The sequence below is a fragment of the Alosa pseudoharengus genome, unplaced genomic scaffold (assembly GCF_046254945.1).
Source record: "Alosa pseudoharengus isolate Yale_2024_CS ecotype anadromous, Long Island Sound unplaced genomic scaffold, YU_APseudo_1.1 YU_APseudo_1.1_scf_6, whole genome shotgun sequence".
In the NCBI taxonomy this organism is placed as follows: domain Eukaryota; kingdom Metazoa; phylum Chordata; class Actinopteri; order Clupeiformes; family Clupeidae; genus Alosa; species Alosa pseudoharengus.
This window is the reverse complement of record NW_027468848.1, coordinates 8,946,565-8,962,060: the sequence shown is the minus strand read 5'-3', so window position 1 is coordinate 8,962,060 and position 15,496 is coordinate 8,946,565. Positions and strand designations below refer to the sequence as shown.

General features: G+C 48.3%; 2 protein-coding genes across 3 annotated transcripts in view; both read right to left on the bottom strand.

Annotated features, from left to right (window-relative positions):
- The window catches only part of rassf2a (Ras association domain family member 2a), a 15,633-nt gene extending 14,532 nt beyond the window's left edge, over nucleotides 1–1,101 (bottom strand). The window contains exon 1 of the mRNA XM_076270693.1: nucleotides 866–1,101. The gene's annotated coding sequence lies outside the window, so the exon portion shown is untranslated. The remainder of the gene's footprint in view (nucleotides 1–865) is intronic.
- Nucleotides 1,102–2,842: 1,741 nt separating this feature from the next.
- slc23a2 (solute carrier family 23 member 2) overlaps nucleotides 2,843–15,496 on the bottom strand; it is a 75,779-nt gene continuing 63,125 nt past the window's right edge. For both annotated transcript variants that reach the window (XM_076270691.1, XM_076270692.1), the window contains exons 10-15: nucleotides 14,868–15,024; nucleotides 14,514–14,661; nucleotides 13,925–14,030; nucleotides 12,744–13,011; nucleotides 10,494–10,589; nucleotides 2,843–8,528 (exon numbers count right to left, since the gene is read on the bottom strand). In XM_076270691.1, the coding sequence (XP_076126806.1) occupies nucleotides 8,275–8,528; nucleotides 10,494–10,589; nucleotides 12,744–13,011; nucleotides 13,925–14,030; nucleotides 14,514–14,661; nucleotides 14,868–15,024 (1,029 nt within the window). In that variant the 3' untranslated portion in view covers nucleotides 2,843–8,274. The remainder of the gene's footprint in view (nucleotides 8,529–10,493; nucleotides 10,590–12,743; nucleotides 13,012–13,924; nucleotides 14,031–14,513; nucleotides 14,662–14,867; nucleotides 15,025–15,496) is intronic.

The window sequence follows — 15,496 nt, the reverse complement described above, 5'->3', positions numbered from 1 at the left end:
TAAATCGGATGGGAAAGAGGAAGCAAGGACTGAAGTGCATGCAAAAGGTCTTCCTTATTGGCACATTGCCTTTTGTTTCAGTGGAAAGATTATGCTGCTAGATTAGCGGACAGAGGTAGGCTGAAGCAAATGGAATTAAATCTTCACTTAAAAACTAATAGACCTACTTAAAAGTTACTGGGGATTGGTTAGCCGGTGTAGATATAATGCAAATAAAAATGTTCAGCCTTTGGCTCACAAGTCGCACCAACCTGCACGCCTAGTACGCGATGAGGACTGGAGGCCAATTTAACGTAATGATCCCTGCCCCTCTCGCATCCAACATAGCCTACCGCGGACCGTAGAGGCAATCCACCCCTGACAAGTGGTGTGATATCAAGAGGGTTACAGGTAAAGATCACTGTGGCGGTGGCTCTTATGTAACCATGCTACTGTAGATGTCGCATTCGGCAAGCTACATGCAGACAGACAAATAATGTAACATCTCTCCTCCACCATAAACATTAAGGCGAGATGGGCAACAGCACCAGCTCCTCTTGGAAAGTACACGAAACAGACCAAAAATGTTACAAAAATGTTATCTAACGTTCTTACGGCCAAAGGGTGGTGGCATTTTCGGCAGCACATTCGCATTGGGGAACTCAAAGACGCGTCGGTGCGGTGGCAATGCCAGGAAGACAGTGAGAAATTTAAGTAGTGTATCGATTTACTCATCAAATTACCAATGACTTTTATGTTAGCATACTCATGTGTGCGGACTGCATCTAGTCGAGGTATCCGTAGGGTCAGAAAAAAACAAGCAAAACCTTGTTGGCTACTGTGATGCGATGTGACATTGCAAAAAGACTGTCTTAGGTTGGCTTACCACGCTTGACTTTTGTTGTTGATACCAATCTGTATCACCCACGCTGGAGCCACTTGGATGATGAGAAGCACTGTAAATAGCTCGTGTGCTCAGTCCCAGTTTAGATTACGTAGCCTACCCACGGTCTCAATAATTCCGTGCAGAATCGCCTGTCGTCTACAGTGTATTCCAAAACCGTGCGCTCCACACGCGCCTCTTCTCTTTCGGTCCGGTTCGTTGTGCACGCTTCGGAAACAGTCGTCGCTCGAGGGGGAGGCGTGAGCAGAAGGAATACCCCATCTGTTGTTGTACATCTCCGACACGGGAGTGGCCAATCAGCGTCGCAGCTGACGCCCCCTTTGTTCGTGCGGCTCACTTGCTGGGAGCGGGACAGGGAATCCCGCGAACAATACACTCAGTGAACTATTAAATGTGTTGGGTGATGCGTGGCCTGCTATCTCCCCCTCCATCTTGGCACGAATATACAGTACACTTCAGATATCGACGATTAGTGTCGAATAGCATTCAGTCTATTAATCACTAATGACCATGGCAAACCAAGTCTACTGATTAAAACAAACTAAACACAGTCAAAAATAAGATTGGGTAACATTTTATTAGGCATAGTTGTCTATGTCAGGGTTTATGTGGGCTATTTTCATCTTGAGGACCACTGGACATTGAAAATGCAAAACTATGTAAAGTTTTAGTTTCCCGTTTCGCTGCTGCTGTGCTGCTGATAACCGAATTATTTCCCGCAGCACACAGCATCTGCTGGTTCGATCGGCATCGCTCGCGCGCTGCAGTTTAATCCTTTGACGTCAATTAATAGAGGCTGGTAGCGCGTCGGGGAGGACACAACAATGCGCTAATCTCGTTAACACAGACCGTCACGGTCAAGAAGGAGAGAGAGGGAGAGGAAAGCACAGAAAAGAGCAACCTGATCCGCATAATAGAACCAGCAGATTGCTTCCGAGGTGAATAATCATCGGCCTAGGCCTTGGTCGACCTAGGCTAAATCTGAAAACCAGAAGTCGTTTTTAAATTTAACTCGTCTCGTTTTATGTAAATGAAATAATACAATTACTAAAGAATCTGCAATTAAGCAGGCTGTCGGATTGTGTCAACCAAAATTGCCTGTCAAAAGAGCATATAAGCCATTTACGTAGGCCGGTCTGCTGTTCTGTGATTCTGTAATACACTGATCCCAGAGAAAAACTCGGAGAGCTAGTCAGTCAAAAAACTCGGAGAGCTAGTCAGTCAAGCATCGTGTTAGCTCAGCTGCAGTGTCTATCTGGGAAGAGTAGGCTATTAGGTGCACCGTAGCATCTATTATTAAGTTTGGCTGAGGCTTTGATGTTTATTTTATGACGCCGCATGCCACAGACTACCAAATATGCAATCTGATCGGCCGCTATGAGTTCCCATCATTCAGAAAAAAATATTAATGCATGCCTCTGTGTGGGAAGTCGACTTCACTTCTCATAACCAGGCCTTCTGACAATTGGGCTGTCTAGGCGAAGCAACGTGCAAGAAGGCCAAGGGTTTGATTCTTGCACACCTATATCATTTATCATACTGAGTCCTTGAAGCAACTCCTAGTGCTGCAAACTGAGTGCATGCATATTCTGTAAAGGCCTCATACATGTGGGAGTACAAGACTACACACTGAAACTAGAGTGTACTATTTTGTAAAAGTCTCTTTTTTATGGTCTTCGTTACAATAAAAATTAAATTTTTTAATGTAAAAGTATTTGTGAAAGTTAAGTATAAAACATTCACAATGTTAACTTTAACAACATTATCATAGAATTCTTGGAATCCTGTATAATAAAACAAGTAATTTCAACTGTTCACAAGTGCTAATGTCAGACCATCAGCCATTGACACAAAACACCTAAATCTCCATCTCTTCTAGCAGTTTGGATGTTTTTGGAAGTTATCGTTTCAGTCATGAGGTGCAGTAGACCAGGCGAGACAAAAGACAGGACACAGCCGTTCATTCAGTGACATCTTATTAAATAGGAATAGGAACACAGAATTAAAGACTTGCTGCTACTATTAGTATCCACAAGGCCTGGTCCAGGTTTGAACACTCTTGGTAGTCAATCCAATATAGATATATTTAGACATATTTTCCTCTCTTTGTAGTACTAGTATTAACATGAAACAGGAAGCAATGTTAGAAAAATACAATATGAAAACATTCTAGCTAACAAAAAGTATTCCACCAATTTACTGATTTCAAAAAGAAAAAAAAAAAGCTTAATTTTTTACACTTAAATAAAAATGTAACAAAACTGGTGCGCTTTGCAGCTCAATGATTTAAGATTAGATGCATGATTTCTTTCTTACAAACATTTATTTGTCTGTAAAAACATAAAAACAATGTATATTTATATATATATGCCTATATATATATATATATATATATATATATAAAAACGAGATAAAACATCAAAAAGATTTTCAAAACACTTGAGATAGACAAAAGTATATTCTTCTGGTTATAGTCCCCCTCACAAAAACTGAAGGGTTCTTTTAGTTTGAGACACCCTCTGGTGGCGATCTAACCAAGACCCATCATACACTGTGAACTTTGACCTATGACACCCTGGCCATTTGCAGAGCCCCAGAAAAAGTTCCAGAACTGTGAGTGTGTGTGTGTGTGTGTCACAAATGTGTGTGCCAGGGCATAAAGACTAGGTGTTTGTAATGGAAGCCTGACTAATGGGCCAATGGCTGCTCTCCTTTGGTGTGTGTGTGTGTGTGTGTGTGTGTGTGTGTGTGTGTGTGTGTGTTGCCTTCCATGGCTGGGGGGGCTGGGGCCCAGATGTCGTTCACAGTGGGTGATGGGGTCCTGCTAAGGCAGGCCAATCACAATTACAATTCTGCGTCCAGTAATATTATCACCATGGATACGTCAGATGACAGAGTAAGAAAGACAGAAACACAAACAGGTGCACGAAAAGAAAAGGTATGTGTGTGTGTGTGTGTCTATCAGTCTAAGCATGGAGGGCAAGGTATAAGGGCTGGAAGGTGTGCATGTGTGTGTGAAGGGGAGGATTTTGATTGGCACTGGAAACATGCGTACACCATATTGAATAGAGTTGCATTCACAAAGAGTGAGGGTTGCAGGGACATTGCATTGGTGCGCATAACGCAAAGAAGCCTTGCTGAACCTCTCTTTCGTTCATTTATTTCTCTTTCCATTCAAGAGAAAGGACACCTCTCTCAAAAGAGGTGACTAAGTGCCTGCCGTAGTTTCCCCTCCCCTATTCCCACCCCCCTCACAAGACAATGAAAATAAACAAAAACATAAGGAAACAAATAAAAACACTGAGCCTTTAGTTCTTAGCGTCCACTCTGCCGTGCGCTCAGATCGCGTACACAGGGCAGCCAGCGCCACAGCTACACACGAGACCCTCGGGCGGCTCGCTCGGCACACCCCCGTGGTAAACTACATGAGCAAATTTGGTTTCAGCTATGGGTCAGGCTGCAGTGCTAAGAGTGGACAGTCAGGTCCAAAATACTGCCGCTATGGAATCCCTACCCTCAACAAAACATTTAATAATTAATTAATAATTAAACAAACAAACAAACAAACATTAAAAAAAAAAACATCTCAGAGAGAACCGGAAATGATTTGTGTGATGATGCTCTTTACATAGACAGGAACTTTGAGGGTGTGTGAGATTGACTGTCACACACAAATTAGACTCTCCAACTGGACGTGAGGAGGCACATCACGTTCCAGGAGGACTGTGTGGTGGTGCTGCCCCCATGTGGCCACAGGTGGTGTAACGGCTTCAGCTGGTGTTAACATTCACTCACTAGGGATTCTCATGTAGTTTCCAGCTGTTCTTGGAATGCCTTGTTTGTTAGAGCACCGGTTTCAGTCAGCATTCAGACATGTTTGTCTAGCTCACTGATGTCTGTTTTGTGAGACATACGAGCTATCTGTTCCTCGGCATCATCTGCTGACCTGTCCACTCGCTCCTGGGCAGCGAGACTGCCGCGTGAACATCGAAGATTGTATCTGAAGTTGTAACTGAAGGGAATCGTCATGGTGCGTCTCGGAATACGCGACGTGGCGTAGCCATCAGCTGCACCAAAAATGTAGATTTACAATCTACGACATAAATAAATTAATTAATTAAAAGACCACCAAGAGCATTTATGGTCCAAACGTCGTTTGACAGTCTGCCCTGATGTCACTAATGTTGGTAATTTGGTTACGATTACAATTTCGACTACACCGCAAAGGCCTCTTTATTTAACTCCCCCATATATCAAACAGGGGAATACAGATGTGGGAGAGATGGAGAGAGGGAAAAAGAAAACAAGTATAACAGATGTTTATGAATAAAATCCAAATATAAACCAACCCCTAAAAAAGGAACTCTGAAAGAAAACTGCATGAGCGTGAACATGAATAGCAAAGACCGTAACAAAAACCGTGAATAGTCAGCAACGTCAAATGGCTTCACAGCCAAGTGGGCTGTTTGTTGTCCGACCGTTCAGGAACCCCATCCACTCCACCGGGACTCAACGTCACAGGTGTTGTTTTTCTTGGTGTTTTGATAAGACCCCTGCTCTCTATAACCAGTAACTCTTTTTCAAGTGTTATTCCCTCCTCTCTCTTACAAGGCAGATAGTGTGTGAAGCTCGGGTGAATAGCCTGGGCAGCCGCAGTGGCATCAGTCTGATTCTGAAGCGGGTCGGGCCTAGACCCGCCCCCAGAACCTGCCGAGTCAGGTCATCTCCCGCAGAGCAACAGCTGCCGAGCTTCACAAGTAACTACCATCACCAGATGCATGCTGGGCAATTTTCCAGCATCCTCTGGCTTCAGTAGAAGTAAACGTTGGAAGTGCGAGAGAGGCACTGCTCTTAAAGGCCTCGTCTCAGTGAAGTACAAGAATGTCCAGCTTGACCTACAGGAAGTCAGGACATCAGCAGGTCGGCAACACCCCAGTGATTATCTGTGACATGTCACTCAGACACAAGGTCCTTCCTGTCCTCCCGCCTCCGAGATCCTTCCTTCCTTCTGTAGCTGACCACACGCCAACACCTGTAGCCCTAGTGTCCATCCTGCTGACACTATGTACACAGAGACACAGTTCCTACTGGGCTTCAGACAGACCTATCAAACATACTTAACATGCATCTTAAAGAACAACAGGGACATTAGACAGGTTCTGGTGATTGGGGTCACTCTCAAACCAAGAGAACCAAGTAGCAATCCAGCAGCACAAGCGGTCACCATCGCAATATGTATCCCCTCCCCCCCCCCAAAAAAAAAGAGGGGGGCTCTCTGGGGATGGGGGTCAGTGGATGCGTGTAGCAGGGACAACCCTGCGGTCATCCCCTGGGGAGACAAGTGAGTGGGCGGGGGGAAAGGCTAGGTCTGCACTACACTGGAGGGTTCTCGGGGCCAAAAACGTTACATTAGGAGGTGGGAAGCTAACAACACATGTCACTCTATGCATGGGCTCTTGCATGAACAGGTAGTGCAAATCTAATCACAAATCACTGTGCATTACTAAGGTCATTATCCACAAGCCACTTGTATTAACTGGAGCATCGGTCCAGGAGCATGCATTTAAGTTCTACGTGTTCGTTTGGTTGATGTAGTGCGAGTTTCTGTGGAATGTGTGAGTGTTTGTGTGTGTGTGCGTGTGCATGCACGCATATGTGTGCATGTGTGTAAGTGTGTTGATGCTGAACATGCATTTTCCATTAGTATTGTTTAACTTTCAACCAAACCCTTTCTATTGTATGTCCCCATCTAAACTACAATTCCCATGATTCAGTGCACAGACTGGAAGTTTTTGTTGGCTAGAGGGGGACCTTGGACTGAGTAGTGAATTCTCTGGTGTCGTATCTGGGTTACTTACTTTATTTGATGTTTACGGCTTTGAAACTTTTTGCTGAAATGATGATGACATCAATCAGAGTCTGTCCACCCATCTCCCACTCTCACACACACACAAGTACAAACATCCCATAATATCCCCAAAGTACTGTCACAGAGACAATCGTAAATCTAACATGGTTGTGGACGTCCTGAGCTGTTGGAGGACATTGACAAGATCCGGTCTGAAGTCGTCTGAAGTCGTTTGGGCACTAAGCTGACCATTTGGTCAGACAGAATGAGAGATAGATAGTTGAGGGAGTGTGTCTCTGGGTATGTGTAGAGAGGACACAGAGATTGTTTGGGGTGTCCGACTGTAGAGTCTCATGGTGATTCCGTCCAAGAGTGAGAGGACGGACAGGTCAGTGTGTGTGTGTGTGTGTGTGTGTGTGTGTGTAGAGTCTGAAGGTTGCGGACTCCTCCATGCAGGAGTGTGTTGAGTCTGGGTTAGTGCGTGGTGTCCACTGGGAAAGAGAAAGAGAGAGTCAGACTGACCAGACTACAGTCCTGAGGAGAGGCAGAGAGACCAGAGGCTGACCAGAGGCTGACCGAAGGCTAACCGGAGGCTAACCGGAGGCTGACCAGAGGCTAACCGGAGGTTGACCAGAGGCTGACCAGAGGCTGACCGGAGGCTAACCGAAGGCTAACCGGAGGTTGACCAGTGGCTAACCGAAGGCTAACCGGAGGCTGACCTGAGGCTAACCGGAGGCTAACCAAAGGCTGACCGAAGGCTGACCGGAGGCTGACCAGAGGCTAACCTGAGGCTAACCGGAGGCTGTCCAGAGGCTGACCGAAGGCTGACCGGAGGTTGACCGAAGGCTGACCGGAGGTTGACCAGAGGCTAACCTGAGGCTGACCTGAGGCTGACCGGAGGCTGACCGAAGGCTGACCGGAGGTTGACCGAAGGCTGACCGGAGGTTGACCAGAGGCTAACCTGAGGCTGACCTGAGGCTGACCGGAGGCTGACCGGAGGTTGACCAGAGGCTAACCTGAGGCTGACCTGAGGCTGACCGGAGGCTGACCAGAGGCTAACCTGAGGCTGACCTGAGGCTGACCGGAGGTTGACCAGAGGATGGGCGGACGGGAGCACTGAGGGGGGCACGAGGTCCTGGGAACAGGTCATTGCTAACATGCTAGCATAGCCACAGTCACACAAAGACAGCGGTGCAACCAGAAACAGGGTCCCCCCTGCAACAGAGCCCCGTCTTCTCTGAGAGGGGGCTAAACGCAAAAGGAGACAGAAGTACAGCAACAGAAGAGGTCCAAAAAAGGTGTGCCGTCGTGGTTCCGCTTACAGCAACTGCTCTGAGGAACACGTAGGTCCTTCCAGACTGAAGCACTTCACAGAGGCGGTGTGTGTGTTCGGGTGTGTGAGCACGCGTGTGTGTCGAGCGGGCAGGGGAGAGGGAATACATAAATTAAGAGGGCAGTAGGACTAGGGTTCTGTGTGGAATGTTCCAAGATGTCGCCGGGGGGGGGGGGGGGGGGGCGTCACCTCTCGGCACCTCCCCGTGCGCTATACGCCGCTCTCGCCGGGCGTTGCCGCGGCAGCGGCCTCGTCGCGGCGGCCTCGTTCCCTACAGCCCGAGCGCAGGGCCTTCCACTGGTAGCCGGTGAAGGTGGGGCTGATGGGCAGGTACTCGAAGCACCTGTGCCGACGCAGGAAGTCCATCCCGAACGGAAGGTCGTAGGAGCGCAGCCCTTCCATCTCGGCCGTGCTCGGACCCACGCCACGCTTCAGCTTGCGGATCCCGCGCTCCTCCAGAGTACCTGGACACAAGGGGCAGGGACGCGCCGTTAGTAGTCAACGGACACCGTGTCATTAGAGAAACCAAAAAGCAGGAGGAGATATGGGGGGTAGAGGAGGAGAGAGGGGGGGTAGGAGAGAGGGGGGGTAGAGGAGGAGAGGGGGGGGGTAGAGGAGGAGAGGGGGGGTAGAGGAGGAGAGAGGGGGGGTAGAGGAGGAGAGAGGGGGGGTAGAGGAGGAGAGAGAGGGGGGTAGGAGAGAGGGGGGGTAGAGGAGGAGAGAGGGGGGGTAGAGGAGGAGAGAGGGGGGGTAGAGGAGGAGAGGGGGGGTAGGAGAGAGGGGGGTAGAGGAGGAGAGAGGGGGGGGGTAGAGGAGGAGAGAGGGGGGGTAGGAGAGAGGGGGGTAGAGGAGGAGAGAGGGGGGGGGGGTAGAGGAGGAGAGAGGGGGGGTAGAGGAGGAGAGGGGGGGTAGAGGAGGAGAGGGGGGGGGTAGAGGAGGAGAGGGGGGGTAGAGGAGGAGAGAGGGGGGGTAGGAGAGAGGGGGGGTAGAGGAGGAGAGGGGGGGGGTAGAGGAGGAGAGAGGGGGGGTAGAGGAGGAGAGGGGGGGTAGGAGAGAGGGGGGTAGAGGAGGAGAGAGGGGGGGGGTAGAGGAGGAGAGGGGGGGTAGAGGAGGAGAGGGGGGGTAGAGGAGGAGAGAGGGGGGTAGAGGAGGAGAGGGGGGGGGTAGAGGAGGAGAGGGGGGGGGTAGGAGAGAGGGGGGGTAGAGGAGAAGAGAGGGGGGTAGGAGAGGGGGGGGGTAGAGGAGTAGAGGGGGGGGGGTAGGAGAGAGGGGGGGTAGAGGAGAAGAGAGGGGGGTAGGAGAGGGGGGGGGTAGAGGAGGAGAGGGGGGGGTAGGAGAGAGGGGGGGTAGAGGAGAAGAGAGGGGGGGGGGTAGAGGAGGAGAGAGGGGGGCAGGAGAGAGGGGGTAGAGGAGGAGAGAGGGGGGGGGGTAGAGGAGGAGAGAGGGGGGTAGGAGAGAGGGGGGTAGAGGAGGAGAGAGGGGGGGGGGGTAGAGGAGGAGAGAGGGGGGTAGGAGAGAGGGGGGTAGAGGAGGAGAGAGGGGGGGGGGTAGAGGAGGAGAGAGGGGGGGATGAAGGAGAACTGTGAGAGAAATGAAGGAAGACAGCATGACTGCAACAGAGGTGTGTGTGTGTGTGTGTGTGAGCAAGAGAGTGGGAGAGACAGAGACAGACAAGAGTACAAGAGAGATTCTGCATGTGTGTGTGTGCGTGTGTGTGAGACGGTGTGAGATGTGTGCACAGTGAGTAGGTGGATATGTGGATGGTAGTTGGATGAGAAAACACATGAGTGAGTGTAAGAGAGAAAAAGAGGCAGAGAGAGAGTGAGTGACAGTGAGAGAGAGAGAGAGAACAAGAGAGAGTGTAGGAGGTATGAAGGAGGAGTGGGAGTGAGAGAGAGAGAAGAGAAGACAAAAGTTCAACACAGAGCTGTGAATCTGTGCGAGCACACACACACACACACGTGCCGCTTCCCGATTTAGAACAGCAGAAAAGCTAACAGACAGACCAGCAGCCCCCTGGGGGAGAGTCTTATCAGAATTTTAACACAGAGGCACAGGAACAAACACACTACTGGAGAATTGACTTTTTTTATATAAGGAGTAAGAGACAGAACAAGAGGACTCCAAACACAATAGATAGATAGATAGATAGATAGATAGATAGATAGATAGATACTTTATTGATCCCCAGGGGAAATTCAGCAATGTCAGCCATGAAACAACCTTGAAACTCACACTATTTCATTAAAATAATTTCTAGTTTGCTCGTGGATCTCTCTCTCTCTCTCTCTAATGGATTGTGAATGACTGCATTGGTTCTGCTTGTGTAGTGTGTGTGTGTGTGTGTGTGTATATATGTGTGTGTGTGTGTGTGTGTGTGTGAGTGTGTGTGTGTGTGTGTGTGTGGTGTACTACCTTCAGTGGCTCACCTGGAATAGTGTTGTCAAGCACAAAGGCCACAGAACCTCCTACAAACATGGCCGTGGTCAGAAGCACATTTAACACCTGGTCAATCTCACTGATACCTGAGGGAGGGAGAGAGAGAGAGAGAGGGAGAGAGAGAGAGACAGAGCGCACACAAGGGAGAGAGAGACAGAGAGAGAGAGAGATGGGTTGGCGGGGACAGAGGGGTGGGAGAGAAACAGAGGAGTATAAAAAAAGAGCTTTAGAACTGAATGGTTGAAGATTATGTAATTTCCACGGCACATGCTTCTTACTAGCCTCTTATAAATATCCAGATTCTTTGACAAAGTCAAAACGTTTGAAACACTTGCATCGCAACGGGCACTAACTGTGAAATCATTGGTCCAGCCTTACCAATCACATTGATCAGAAATTCCTAATGTTACTTCCTACTTCGCCTAAACTTTACAAACTGCCAATAAACGGCATCAACAGTCAGGAAACAATGTATGTGGGTCTACCTTTACTTTAAATAAATTTCTGCATTTTTCCAACTGCATTTTTTAACGTTTGCAGGTGTTACTACTTCTGTTTATCACAACAAGTTTTGGTTTCGTCTTTACACAACCTCAACGTCATCGTTCTCAGCCACTCTCTTGGTTCGCTGATTGGACAGGTAAAGATTGGCCGGAGAAAACCCGTGAATATACCACAAACCCAGACGACGTACTGAAGGGAAATGAAAATGAGCGGAAGTACATAGGAGGGCGGAGCCAGGCTAGCTTCTAACAGCAGTAATGGGGCATTTATGATGACTATGTTCATCTTGCAAATGCTGCCATATATTGAAGTCATTTGGTAACTCGAGCTAATTTGAGAATAATGTCCCTGTGTTTCACGGTCACTGATAAGTGCATAAGCTAGGTAGGTAGGTACTCTGTAGGTAGGTAAGTACAGTAAGCAAGTAAATAAGTAAGTAAGTAAGTAAATAAATAAATACAAAAAACTGTATAAATTAGAGATTAAAACAAAAACAAATAATAATAAAAGTTTTATTTATATAGCACCTTTCTCAGACTCAAGGTCACTTTATAAAGTCAACACAAACAAAGCAAGACAACACAAAAACAAACAGACATAAATAAATAAATAAATAAATAAATAAATAAATAAATAAATAAATAAATCAATCACTTAATTTCAAAAAGATTTTTTTAAATCTACATTTGATAAATGGGGCAGCCGTGGCCTACTGGTTAGCACTTCGGACCTCTAACCGGAGGGTTGCCGGTTCGAACCCCGACCAGTAGGCGCGGCTGAAGTGCCCTTGAGCAAGGCACCTAACCCCTCACTGCTCCCCGAGCGCCGCTGTTGATGCAGGCAGCTCACTGCGTCGTGATTAGTGTGTGCTTCACCTCACTGTGTGTACACTGTGTGCTGTGTGTGTTTCACTAATTCACAGATTGGGATAAATGCAGAGACCAAATTTCCCTCACGGGATCAAAAGAGTATATATATATATTTATAAAAGAAATGTATGTGGCGGCACCGTATCAAAAACATACTTTGTACGTTGAAAATAAGAGTCATCAGCATGTGGAACCAGAGAGCTTCTAATGAGGAGACACAGCACTCAAAAACTCCAAACTCCATAGTAATGCATGGGGTAACGCCAATATGGCCGTTTCTACACATATCCCGCCCCTTCTGCGGCAAAAAAGTCGGGTAACACTTTACTTGACAGTATCGAAATAAGAGTGACATGACACGGTCATGAACACATGATACTGTCATGACACATAAACCCTAACCCTAATCCTAACCTCTAACCCTCACCCTAACCCTAAACCTAACCTAACTTGTTACAAAAACCAAATGTCACTTAATAATAGAAGCGTTATGTCAAACGTTTATGACTTGTTTATGACACGTTCATGACAGTGTCATGCCACTCTTATGTCGATACTGTCAAGTAAAGTGTAACCAAAAGTCGACATGTGAATAAATTGTGCCAATCATGTGGTGTCCTGTGAATTCATCGTGCCAATCACGTGCCGCTGGAGCAAGGTTGGTGTTGTGAGGCCTTCCGCACGCGCATTTCTGCCGAAATAGATGCACGATAACTGCCCAAAATGTGTTACGATATGGCCGCCGAGTGGAGGGACTTGCCTTTAAGGACTTTGGTGGAACTCAAGAGCACAACATGGCGTAATAAAGTGACCGCTAAAGAAACCCTGAGCGGAGTAGAGCAATGAGGTCAGAGGTCATGAGCATACCGGTGACCAGGGGGTTGGTCTTGAGGTAGCTGGGCAGGACCAGGCCGAAGAAGATGGAGAATCCGAGGACGAAGAGGTTGCGTGAGGAGTTGAGGTCGACGAACTGCAGGTTGGAGAGACCGACGGCGGTGATCATGCCGAAGAGCGTGCAGAACAGCGCCCCCAGCACGGGGTCAGGCAGCGAGGCGAACAGCGCGCTGAACTTCCCCACCAGCCCCAGCAGGAGCATGATGGCCGCGCCGTACTGGATCACCCGCCGACTGCCCACCTAACACACACACACACACACACCCATGCAGGACAACACACAGGAACACAAACACACACAGGAACACACACACACAGACATAAATACTAAATTGACACAAAATTGACAACTAAGCAGTGGCATCAAAGCTAACTGCCCTGACAATGACATGCTCAGGTGTCTACCTCTCTCACACACACACACACACACAGACACACACTATGCCCACCAAACACTCCCCACATACACACACACACTATGCCCACCAAAACTCTCCCCACACACACACACTATGCCCACCAAACACTTCCCACATACACACACTATGCCCACCAAATACCCCCCCCACACACACACACACTATGCCCACCAAACACTTCCCATATACACACACACACACACTATGCCCACCAAACACTTCCCATACACACACACACACACATACACTATATACCCACCAAAACACTCACACACACACTATGCCCACCAAACACTCCCCACATACACACACACACACACACACACACACACACTATGCCCACCAAACACTCCTTACACACACACTATGCCCACCAAACACTCCCCACACACACACAAACACTATGCCCAAACACTCCCCACACACACAGACTATGCCCATCAAGAGTGGGTCTTACACAAACTGTGACCGCTGGCTGAATTTAACATTCAAAGCCGTGCCCACAACTTATTCAAATGCCACCTCATAACAACTGCCATGGAAAAAGCAGGGAACATTATGGTGTCATTACATCAGCTAGGAGAAGGTGCATGCATGCGTCTGTGTGCGTGAGTTCTTCTCTCTCTCCTGACTCTCAGATGTCTGTCTTTCTTTTGTTCTCTTATTTAGTAAAAAAAACACACACACACATACACACCCACCCCCAGGGGGCGGCAGTGAGCCAGGTGGACCTACCTTAGTGATCCCCAGCACCCCAATGTTGGGACTGGAGGAGGTAGAACCATTCCCTGTGCCAAACACTCCGTCTAGGACACAAGCGACCCCTTCCATGAAGATCCCCCTAGACACACACACACACACACACTTTAAATCAGGCAATTCATAGGCCTGTTCCTTTAACATTGTCACTACATAGTGCATTGACAACTAAACTCGTGTCCGTTGACGACAATGGAGAGAAAGAGAGTTCATGAGAGGACGAGAGAGAAAGAGAGTAGAAAGAAAGAAAAAGAGTGATGGAAAGATTAAGCTATTGAGACTGTGGAAGGATGATGAGAGAGAGAGAGAGAGAGAGAGAGAGAGAGAGAGAGAGAGAGAGAGAGAGAGAGAGAGAGAGAGAGTGAGAGGTGAGATAGGGAAGAGTAATCTTGTGAGAAAGAGTGCAAACAGCAGATAATAGTAGGGTCAGCTTATCTTTTCAGCCCTGTGTGTGTGTGTGTGTGTGTGTGTGTGTGTGTGTGTGTGTGTGTGAGTGTGTGTGTTTGTTCAGGGCGTAGACATATACAGAGAATTGGTGTGTGTGAGTGTGTGTGTGTGTGTGTACCTGTTGATGGCGTGTATAGGGGGAGGCGGGGCACAAGACAGCCTGGCACAGGCGTAGTAATCTCCAATGGACTCAATGATGCTCGACACCACGGCACTCATCATGCCAATAACCCCGGCAGCAGTTACCGTGGGCCAGCCCCACTGAACTGTAGGGGACAAACACACACACACACACACACACACACACACACACACACACACACACACACACACAGAGAAAGGTAATTTCTTTTTCGGAAAATCATACATAGGCAAAGCATTTTAAAACATCAGATGTTCTCTCCTACTTATCGAGCGCCAGTCCCACTTAACTACAACTATAGGACACAAACACACACACACACACACTTACAGGGGTAGGGTATTTTGAACCAGGGGGCGGCCGCGAGCACCCCGTGGCGAGCGTCTGTGCGGGCGTAGTAACCGTACTGGTCACTCTCGGGCGGGAACACGTCTGTGATGGTGAAGATGAAACACAGGAACCACGACACCAGGATGGCCATGATGATCTGAGAGAGAGAGAAAGAGAGAGAGAGAGAGAGAGATGGGGGGGTGGGGAGAGAGAGAGAGAGAGAGAGAGAGAGATGGGGGGGTGGGTGGAGAGAGAGAGAGGGAGAGAGAGAGAGAGATGGGGGGGGTGGAGAGAGAGAGAGGGAGAGAGAGAGAGAGATGGGGGGTGGGTGGAGAGAGAGAGAGGGAGAGAGAGAGAGAGAGATGGGGGGGTGGAGAGAGAGAGAGGGAGAGAGAGAGAGAGAGATGGGGGGTGGGTGGAGAGAGAGAGAAGAGTTAAGAGTTAGAGGTGTACTTCTTTCTATGCTGTGATAAGTATCTACCCACCAATACTTCGACATATTTATTACGACCAAGATGGCGGCGGGGACGCATCGCGACGCCCTGTGTCTCCCTTTTGGAACTTTTGGACATCGGTTCCTGCACTCCCGACATCTTTATCAGCGTAATTCCAGAGATTGCTTAATCAGT